Source organism: Notothenia rossii (assembly GCF_949606895.1).
Source record: "Notothenia rossii genome assembly, chromosome: 10".
NCBI classification, from domain to species: domain Eukaryota; kingdom Metazoa; phylum Chordata; class Actinopteri; order Perciformes; family Nototheniidae; genus Notothenia; species Notothenia rossii.
This window is the reverse complement of record NC_136908.1, coordinates 39,569,075-39,580,319: the sequence shown is the minus strand read 5'-3', so window position 1 is coordinate 39,580,319 and position 11,245 is coordinate 39,569,075. Positions and strand designations below refer to the sequence as shown.

The following is an 11,245-nucleotide window of genomic DNA, read 5'->3' as shown; positions in this document are numbered from 1 at the left end:
TATGGAATACATGTTTATTATCGGGTCACATTATATAAATGAACATAATGATGACAGTTTATAACAAGTGAATGAAATGGTGTTTGGCGATTAGGCCCAGGTTTTGTAGGATGTCATTCGGGAAGGGAAGAACCGTTTCCGATGAACCCCCCCGGGTCTAGACACTGGTGGTGGTGATAAGTGGTTAGGTCCGGTTGGAAGGGAGAAGGTTGAGCTTGGCCCTGAGTTGGAAGCAGGAGGCGAAGGGGTGGAGGAGGGTTGCGCGTTGACACCTGGAAGACAGCTGATGGAAAAGGGGAGAGCATATATAGAGGGATTAACAGGTGCGATGATTAGGCTTGTGAATGGAGGGAAGTGATAGGTTAGCTGAGGAGTGGGGAGTGGCGCTCCCTATCCTTTAGTGAAGGGAGCGAGTATTGCCATGACGCGCAATACGAAGTGATAGGTCTTCCTGCCTGAACTTGCGCTGAGCTTCATTTCACTCAGGGGAGACGTGATGTATGGAATACATGTTTATTATCGGGTCACATTATATAAATGAACATAATGATGACAGTTTATAACAAGTGAATGAAATGGTGTTTGGCGATTAGGCCCAGGTTTTGTAGGATGTCATTCGGGAAGGGAAGAACCGTTTCCGATGAACCCCCACAAGAAGTGAAGGTATGAAGTACTGAACGTGATGAAATCTTACCTTGTGGGATGCAGTGGAAATCTATGGATGAAAAGAGAGGTTAATACATGTGGGGATTTAGGCATCCTCCCTGGACGTACAGGGCTTCCTGGACGTACAGGGCATCCTGGACATACAGGGCGTCCTGGACATACAGGGCTTCCCGGACGTACGGGGCATCCCGGACGTACGGGGCATCCCGGACATACGGGGCGTCCCGGACATACGGGGCTTCCCGGACATACGGGGCATCCCGGACGTACGGGGCATCCTGGACATACAGGGCGTCCTGGACATACAGGGCTTCCCGGACGTACGGGGCATCCCGGACGAACGGGGCATCCTGGACGTACAGGGCATCCCGGACGTACGGGGCAACCTGACTTCGCAGGGACACATTTTATACAGACCCGAAGGTTACAACCTGGACGTACAGGGTTAGACATGCAAGGATAACATGAGCCGCGGGGCGAATATACGTGCTGACATGCTAAGAACCACCACCAGTTATATGCATACGTACCAATTTGAAGGTTTGGAGAGACCTTTGGATAGCCAGCACGGCACTGGCGTTCGGACGAATGTAGGATGAGAAGCGGTTGTTGTAGGGAAGAGGAACAATTACCTTAATTGCGGCAGGTTTGCTGCACCTATCCTGAACGAGCCCTGAAATGCTCTTAAGACACCACCACCAGTTATATGCATGTTTACCAGAGGTAAACTGGAGAGATCTTGAATAGCCGGCACGAGCCGATGCCCGGCGAAGAGGGAGATGTAGACAATGTAATGCGGCTGTTAGCTTGAGTACAATGATGCATGAATATCATACCCTGCTTAACATAAGCCATGTGAGCATGAACCAAATATATGAGTGCAATATGAGCAGCATGAAATAATATTTGCTTAGTTAAATGCTGAGACATGACCCATGATATAGGCAGGGCTCAGCACTAACTTTTAAAAGTGGTTGCCAGGCTGGCAACCAGGCATCCGCTTTTGGTTGCCAACTGAAAATACGGTTGCCCTTTTTGATACCTTACATTTTAAATAATTAAGATGCTATACAGTTATACATCCACTTAATGATGAACATGTGACACGAGAATGTTTGAATGCTTTACAATAAGTAATTAACGCACTTATTTGAACCTAAGTGGTAGTAAACTTGTCCACCCTCGATTGCTGGTATACGAAATACCAGTATTGCTGCTGTTGTCCTGTCTTCATAGATCCCTCACAAATGAATTGAGCAAGTCACCAGTTTCTTGATCATCCGTTGTCTCCCTTTCAAATGTGGGTTTTCTTGACCTTTGTGCTGACCCCCACCATAGACCCATTGCCCTTCAGCATGAAGTCTTGGATTGGCCAGACTAATACATTTCTAATGTTAAATAAATGAAAACCATTCATAGTTAAACATTTGATATTAATTATTGATGCTGTAAATTACCTTTAATATGTCTTACTATATTTAAAATGTGTTACCTTTTTATAGAGTGATTATAATTTAATGCAACCATTTTCTATGGTAAAGTTTCGTTTTGCACTTTTATTTTGTAGTAATAAGATCGGGACTCTTATTATTTTGAAGGAACTTTTACCGGAAGTGAATAGAAAACATTCCTCTTTGTTTTTCGTTCGGGTTTTACCTTACGCTCCATCAGTTGAATCACTTTGAACATTCATTGGAGAAGTTGAGGTGTTGGCTGAACTTTTATCACAGTCAAGCAACTTATTTTTGCTTCGCCATTTTGTTGTAAAACAAACACACGGCGCACGCGAGTAAACGTGCATCGCTTCTGGCTCTGTAATCACGCCAATGCACGTGCATTTTAAGTATCAGGTTCCGACTGGTCACAACATTAAATATCACTCTTAAAAACGAATTTGAACATTTATCTATTTTGGGGTGCACGTTTGCTGTCCTTATTTCTTATGTTAAAAACTGGTTGCCACTGATGGCAACCAAAGTCCAAGAAGTGGTTGACGTTTCCAAATGGTTGCCAATGGCAACCGTTACTATCGAGCCCTGGTATGGGACTAGCTTAATTAGCAGTTTAATTACGCCACGGTGAGACGTAGATGCTGATGTGCTGGTTGGGTGATTAGACTGTCTTCTATCATCTTACATGAACATCTCTTTCTCCCTGAAAGAAACCCCCAAAATCCACGGATGGGCAGCATCCGTGGCTGTGTGAAGCTTGAAACTGCGGTACTTACTGAGCATTGTGACGGGTAGTAGTTACCCGAACTGCATAACTCCATGCTGTAACGCGTTACACCCGACACTGCCTGGAACTCACCTTAACCCTAAACTAAAGCAACGATATTCTCTCTTTTTTCCTCTCTCCTTTTTCTTCTTCTCTTTCGTTCTTCTCTTCTTTTGCTTTTCTCTTTCTTCTTCTTTTCTCCTTCTTTCCTTTCTCTCTTTTCTTTCTTCTCTTTTCTTACCTGTTTAGCGGTGAGGCGCAGGGAAAGGAGGGGAGCCTGCTGTGCGCTGAACCTGCTAGTAGTGATGTTACGTACTGCGCCGAGGCTTCGGAGCGTGTGTCGAGTAATCCCCAATCTTTTTGTGAAGCATGTATCGAGGCTTGTATCATTTTGGGCCAGTGACGTCATCGATGACAAGCGAACCTCGCTGCCTGTCGATACCACGTGACTGCTTCGGGAAGCGATTCATTTGAACCGTTGAGCCACAACGCTCATAATGCCCATGGATGTATAACAAAAACCATATTACCCCTCCTGTACCCGGGTCCGCTGGTGACACGATGGAATTAAAAGAGCTCAGACCCTCACTTATATAGAGGTCGGAAAATGTCATAAGTATAAATAGATACAAGCATAAATAAATGTAGGAATAAAACATGAATAAATAAATGAATAAATGCAGATAAGATATATCCAGTGTTTTTTGGGTAGATTCAGCGTGTGGGCTGTGGCTCGCTGGAAAGCAGCCGACCCACGACTGCAGGGTTTGCTTATAGAAGCTACAGCTAAATGAGATAATGCAGTTAATAAATGTATTCCTGATATGGTTTAGCCTTCTCAGGCTACAACGTGGTTAAGTTTATGAATAATATTAAGGAATACGAATCCCTCTTTGCAATGTTTACCAGCCTCCTATAGGCTTTTCAATCACACTCGTTCAACTGGAATGAAAACAATATTGTTAACATGAAAATAGGATTTTATGTCCGTTGTTTAGAGTTATTCTAAGGCTTTACTCATTGGGAACTCGGTATGAGATAGAGCGCAACTGTTGAGATTTCCAATATGCCTGTTTTACACGCTTTGACCAACAGGGGTTTATGTTCAAATGAAGCCCATGATGAAGCCTCATGACATGAACCCTTTGCGAACCAATTGCTGGAAAGCTTCAAAGCTTCATAAGGCTTCATCTCGCCATCACTACTTGCTTGCCACCTAAGACGCACTTAGAGACCAGTACTGCTACTGAGCCGGGAGGAGAAGTAGCTTCGATGAGATGTAGCTTGAGCCCTGCCTGCCTGCAAGAGGGGTTGTGGTTGAAGCCGGAAGTGGGTGAAGCTTCGCAAGCGATGAGGGCCCGTTCCGCGTGAAGGCCGGAAGCGCCGCATTTGAGCGGCCCTGATGCCAGTGATGCCCTCTCGAGAGACTGAAGGCGTGTGTCAATTGTTTGCCTGAAGTAGCCCATTTCCATTAAGCCGGAGGAACTTCCGTGGAGCTCAGTATCCTTGTCTTTTTCTTCCGCATCCGGGTTTGCGGGGTGGCCGGCTAGAACCGCTAGCCAACTGGGGAACGCCCCCTGTAGCTTAATCCGCAAGACTGCGGAGCTGATGAATTAATACCCGGAGCTGGGACGAAGCCCTGCTGCTGCTTGCGCGTTGACACCTGGAAGACAGCTGATGGAAAAGGGGAGAGCATATATAGAGGGATTAACAGGTGCGATGATTAGGCTTGTGAATGGAGGGAAGTGATAGGTTAGCTGAGGAGTGGGGAGTGGCGCTCCCTATCCTTTAGTGAAGGGAGCGAGTATTGCCATGACGCGCAATACGAAGTGATAGGTCTTCCTGCCTGAACTTGCGCTGAGCTTCATAAGTACTGTTGAAGCAGACATTTTAGGAAAAATTACAATTTCCAATCAGGAGGAACACTGTTCAAATTCCATATTTTGTGTACACATACAGTAAGTGAGCTTCAGTGTGTCGGTGAAAGTGAGAGTCAAGTGTTGTTTGCAGCTGTTTTTCAATTTAAATGCAAAGGACACATTCCCAATGGCCTGCCCTTGCTTTTTTAAGTGTGTCTTCGTCGGTCGCCAGACATTCTTCATGATACCATCGCTCACATGTATCACACTGTATCTGTAAAATAAAATAAGCAAAGTCAATGATTTATCAGTCATACATTGCTTCTTGGATGTGTCTTGAACATATATGATTACATAAAAGTACCGTAATTTGATTGAAATAAAGAGCGTGGGGCGGGGGGGAGATGAAGATCGTGGTTCAATTAGGTTTTAACACCTTCAATATATTTTAATTTAGTTTATACCAGTCTATATTAGAATTGAAGAACAACAACAACGAAAAATCCTGCAGTCATTGATTTAAAAGGAAAACTCACCCAAAGGGTATTCGGAGGTCCAGATCCAGGGGGCTTTGGGGCAGCGCACATCGCACAGTCATTGTCCATATCAAACACTGAGATGAAATACATTTATGTTATTATTTACTTATGTACACATAACACAGTTCAGTTACAACAGACTTGCAATCAAAATACATTTAGCTTGTCAACAAGATGATTGATAATCATCCACTCAGGCGCATTGAAAGCCTGACAGTCTAAATCAATGTAACTGTCACTATTCAAAATTCTTTACTGTCGCAAATTATAAAAATATTATTACTTCATGCCTTAACAGATTATAAATTATATGCAAATTATAAAAATATTAATACTTCATGCATTAACAGATTATAAATGATATGGATCATGTTTCATCTCCAGTTGACTTTTAAGTTTGATAAGAAGTATTAATGATTCTGAGAAATGTGTGGGGTACATGAATTTGCATTTGTACACAAATTCTGTCACACCTTGGACTACAAAAGATGTATTATTTGGGCTTCTTTTGAGAGGCTTCAGTTTGTTTGGATGTGTAGGATTAAATCAAATTTCACAATAACATGATAAGGAATGAATTATGTCTACAGTAAATATTAAAATGGATTACGAACCTGAACCCTTCAACAATGACTGTGCCAAGTGTGTCCTTGCAAGAGCCATCTCCTTCTTGGTGGTTTTGAAGGTCATGTCTGGCAATGCAGGATATGCCTCCATCAATGACTTTGCCATCTAAACAAACATACAGAATGATCTTTGTCATCTTACACATAATTAATGTTAAATAAAAAAAACTTTTTAATTGAAGCTTATGGTAATATAAATACATGTTTGTAGCATTATCATACATTTTTCCTTTGCACATTGAATGAAGACACCGATTTAAGAATATACTCGGAAATATATAATATATTTGGCTACCTTAATCGGATGTGAAAGGTTATAAACACAAATGTTATTTTGGACACAGTAAAAGATGAATATTTTCCCTTACACCATGTCACCTTGTGGAAATTATACACTCTACTCTGAGATTGACAGAAATTCTGTCACTAATTGTCACAAAGGGTAGCACAAATTGTCTTTTCCAGATAAACTCACACACACACACACACACACACACACACACACACACACACACACACACACACACACACACACACACACACACACACACACACACACACACACACACACACACACACACACACACACACACACACACACACACACTCACACACACACACTCACACACGGTCATTACCAATGTCACGATTACTCCACAGCTGCACTGGTCACGTTGGACAGGATGGTCCATGGTGATTCCCTTCCACCTGATTTTCCCCCAGTCAGCATTGCCATACACGGTACTCCTCATTCTGAAGTAATCCCTTAGTAAAGAAAAACATTTTGGTATCAATACAATACCGATATCAAGGTCCATTTTCAAGAATCTTAACCTTCCAATAAATAAAACTGAGCCTCAAATCACTGCTTGAAGTTACTGTTTTGTTGTGACCTCTGTCTCGTGCAATTACTTTCAACAATTAAATTGAAGAAATCTAGCAATATTTATTAAGCCAGATGCTTTGGTTTTATTATAACATTTCACAGTAATTAGCTGATGATAGTATGTCCACTGGTTGGTTCAGGGAGATTATGATAATATTTGTCAAGTGAATCCTTTACGATAAAAATTGGACATACCTTATTCTTTTTGCTGCATTTACAGATTCTTTTAGCTCTGTTTTTGTGGCCATTGGATCCATCAAAAATACACTGTTTATGGTAGGAAGTACATACTAACAAAAATATAAACGTTATTTAGAAACATCATATATATTTATAACACAAAAGGATTTCTGAACATCAGTGAAGTAACAGTCACTGACCAGTAACTTCCAGTGCACTCCTCTAACATTTACGAAGGACAGTATGGCTTCGTAGTTGTTGAAGTCAGTCTGTAATGTAATGAAAAAAAATGCATTAACTTCATCTACTTTTAAATATTTTCCATTTTATTAATTTTGTCTTCCATCAAAACGCCATCTTGTCCAATTTAGATTAGTATTTGTCATAAACTTAAATAGACAATGAAGTTACTCCACTCTTTCATACAAATCTATATAACTTTAAAAATACAAATTAGCTTTTTCATATTAAAAACGGCTTTTGGAGCTCTGGTCTGGTTAAAGTAAGGGGAAAAAGCATTACCCTTCGCAAGCTGTGGTGTTTCACTGCCTCTCCTTCTCCAAAAAGAATGACTCCACTTGTGAAATGGTTCATTAGAAAGATCCTTTGGCCCAGGTTTTGCTGTTTTGCGAACAGATGGAGGAGGCCTTCCATTACCTTGTATGGAAAAGTAACAATAAATACAGCAAATTATATAATAATTACATATTAATTTATAACAATGTCCACTTTGATAGTTATCAACTTTTCTTCCAAAAACACTTCTGAGATATTTCTTGAGATATTTTGTGATATTGTGGGAAATGTTTAAAAAATAATAATTACCTCGCCTATCAGCCATTGGTGAGGTTTAAGTGAACAGAGTTCAATGTGACGGATTAGCAACCTACCACCTGACAGGTTCACGGAAGGAATGACAGCAACTACTACCTCAGTTGTCTGCCTATTCCACATTGATTTCATCTGGAAAAAGATTAGTTCAATTTAAACATTATTCATATAGTCTTATTAATAAAAATGCAATTACTGACAAATTAAATACATGTATATATTAGTAATATCAATCATTATTCTCAAAGGCTTTACAATCAAAGTCCATTCATTTCTGTTTAAGTCATGTAAGTGCTATAAGCGCTGTCTAAAAATGTACACAAAAGACCTGTTACACTACATATCCTCTGTTATTGTGCACATCAATACATGTAATTTATATGAAAAATATAAGCAGGAATTATATGCTTAACTGATTGATGTAATTTATGTTTGATATACCTGTTTACTTTAATAATACTGCCAACTGCAGTGAAGCTGAATCCTACATGCTTTCCTTCATCGTTTGTCTCCTGGACTGTCACACTGGCTTTAGAAATGGTTGATAGTATCTCCATACATGCTCTTTTCTTTCCTTTAACAGATGGTTCATCAATGTTCACAAGGTGAACCATAAGGTGCTGACTTCTTACATTATTCTTGTCATAGAAGTCCTTGACTGTGGACACTAATATGTCGGCACACGTAGGCAAGACAAAGGTTAATATCCCAGAGTTCATAGCTGGATTGGCAACCGACTCAAAATTATGCCCTGTCAAATCAAGCAAGATACTATCGAATGTCTTCTTTAGAGTATTCTTGGCTTCAAAAAATGTTTTGGGAATGGTTTCCGTTTGAGTTGTGGGCCGACTGCATAAATTACCTTTTTGCATTGTGATTTCCCAGCAGAGGTTGCAACAGTCTATCCATGTTTTAATGTGCCATGCTTGTGAATGTAGAGTTTACTCTTGCTAATGATCCCTAATCCTAAAGCTTTACTGAAAGCCACGGCAATCCCACCAGAATGCTGCAGGTTTTCATTGGCAGCATTGATAATGTCATCCACCTCAAAAGTTTTAACATCTACCTTCCACACACATACCTTGCTGACTTCTGAGACTTGAGCTGACAAACTCTTGTCCTGGTCTTCTTTTGGTTTTGCTTTTGCTCTATCCAGAGCCTGTTGGTGTTGTCTTGGAGACAGGGGTGGTGTTGCAGCCTCCAGGAGAGTGTCTTCTGTTTCAAGCTGTACACATGTTATGAATCAGGTTAGGTTCATCCATGGATTTATGTAGCACAACTGTATTTATTTAGTTTAAATTTCATTTGTGTTAAAACGCAGCTTTATTGTCATTATGTTCTGGTGTTGGCTGTGATGTTAACTGATGGGGGTACTTGAGCTGTGATCAACATGATCATTTTTCATAATATCAATCCCCATTTTATCATTATGTTCATCACTTACAGTATGTGTATACGGTATATTAGAATTTCTAAAGCAAAGTTGTTGTATAGTTATTGCTATTACATTTTTCCTTTGTTTCAAAGCACTGCGTGTTTTTAAATAATCACAAAAATTTAGACCATTTCACATAGTTGTTGGAAGTTATTTAACAATAACCTGCGATTGTGTGTGCGATGGGGATGTGGTGACATTGGTATGGTTGTCTTTCTCCTGTACGGCTGCATCTTTATTTTTGGAGCCTTTCTTCTTAAGAACCTGCAAATCACAATATCATGTCGCTCGATCAATTTCACTTTTATAAATATATTGTGTGATACACTTTGAGAAGATGATGATAACTAACAACACTGTGTCTTTACCTTGCTTTTCGGTGATTTGAAATCAAAAGCCTTTCTCAGCGGTGAAACAAATAGGCCTCTCCTCGACTGCTTCCTCTGCTTCCATCGTTCCAGGTCTATCCTGTGTGTCTTGTTAAAAAAAACATAGTGATGTATTGTTATTAGTTAAGGATGCTTCTAGATGTGGATTTATATAACTTAATATTATTTAAACATTAACTATTGTCCCTTGATGTATTGTAAACTATCACATATTGTTTGTATATTGTATGTGCCATTACTATTCTATATTGTTATTCACTCATAGAATTGAATTTGTTGACCTTTGCTTTGGATACAATGTGTTTATGTGATAATATCGGTTAATTTCAGTCTTGTAGTTGATTGTGGTCTGTAATAGGACACAGTACAACATTTTGAAAGTTATTATTATTCAGTGTTTTCATACAGTGATGAAGACAGTGTGTTAGTGATGAACTACAGTACATGAAAAAATAAATGTTTTAAGTCTCTTGTATATGTAACATGTACATATAAATATGGCATTCAACTCAGTAATTTGTTTCTAAAAAAGAGTAGTTATTTAATCAATTACTCTGAAACCAACATTGAGTGAATATGATACCAAATGCAATTATTCTATACTAACACATCATCTACTAAATGTATATATTTTTAAGCAAATGTCTGCCTTGACAAACATCAACACTGAATATACATATAAAGCTGAAAATCTATATTATAAGATGAGTTTTTGAACACAACAAATGTAAATTTGATAACCGATAAAGACAATTACATGAAACACAAGGATTGTAAAAAACATAGAAGTCATACCTTTGTCTTCAGTTTGAGAGAGTCCTGGTACTCTCTAAGGAGAGCATCATGCATCACCTTGTGGGTGAGCACGAAGTCGTCCAATCGGGTCAGCCTTTTACTTTGGAAACGGATCTTCTTAAGGTCCCATTGACTCTTCTCCATTATTCCCTGTGTCTTGTTATTTTCGGTGTAGTTCTGTGAAAGACATGTAGAAGCTTTATGATTTTTTGTTTGTCTCACTTTTTTGGAGTTATTGGGTTAACAAATAAATAGAAAATATTTCAATAGTTATACTTTGTGTGTAGCTGTTAATATGCGTTAAAATTGTTTTTCACCTGTGACGGTTTCTGGGCAGCTCTTTCACATTTTTTTTTTAGCTGATCATAAACAGGACCAGTGCCGTGTCGTCCAAGGTCCCCTGCAACATAAGAACTACAGTAATTGGAAAATCTAACTTAACATGAAAATATTATAAACAGGGGAGGATCCTGACTTACCAAGCAAAAGTCCAGACCAGAGTACCGCCTTCGGTAAACTGTACTTCAAAAGCTGGGGGATGAAGTTTGGACTGTGGTAGATGTTTGGCTCTCCCTGTGTGTCCAGTGTTGCCTGCTGGATGACCGCTTCGAAGTGCTGGTCAAATGGAGTTGGGTCCGATTCAATCTGTAAGAGACCCAGTGATGTTATTGTCACATGTATTATGGTGTTTGGAGACTGCACCCATTAATCCTTAAAACATGAAGTTTCTGTTCTCCATGCAATTGTGTTGCCTAAATGTTGACTACATAGCTTATTAAATCAATGTATAAATCTTTAATGACACCGCTCTGAGAGGAACTA

At 39.7% G+C, this 11,245-nt stretch overlaps 1 protein-coding gene and 1 long non-coding RNA gene across 3 annotated transcripts; both read right to left on the bottom strand.

Moving 5' to 3' along the window:
• On the bottom strand, positions 1-1,751 carry LOC307022609. The gene is made up of 2 exons (XR_013803454.1): positions 695-1,751; positions 1-283 (listed from the first exon to the last, which is right to left on the bottom strand). It is a non-coding gene; the product is annotated as an uncharacterized lncRNA (long non-coding RNA).
• Positions 1,752-1,846: 95 nt separating this feature from the next.
• On the bottom strand, positions 1,847-10,655 carry LOC307023336 (uncharacterized protein). Of its 2 annotated transcripts, none has more exons than XR_013803682.1 (12): positions 10,424-10,655; positions 9,608-9,715; positions 9,405-9,503; positions 8,886-9,029; positions 7,799-7,936; positions 7,496-7,630; positions 7,174-7,242; positions 6,989-7,083; positions 6,546-6,672; positions 5,896-6,013; positions 5,107-5,355; positions 1,847-5,016 (listed from the first exon to the last, which is right to left on the bottom strand). XR_013803682.1 is itself a non-coding variant. In XM_079656540.1 (12 exons), exons 1-12 carry the CDS (start codon positions 10,565-10,567, stop codon positions 4,906-4,908), a joined length of 1,365 nt encoding a protein of 454 aa, XP_079512666.1. In that variant the 5' UTR covers positions 10,568-10,655; the 3' UTR covers positions 1,847-4,905. The 2 variants fall into 2 exon arrangements, 1 of the variants encoding a protein (XP_079512666.1); XM_079656540.1 differs by having other exon boundaries at positions 5,279-5,355.
• Between the last annotated feature and the right edge of the window lie 590 nt (positions 10,656-11,245).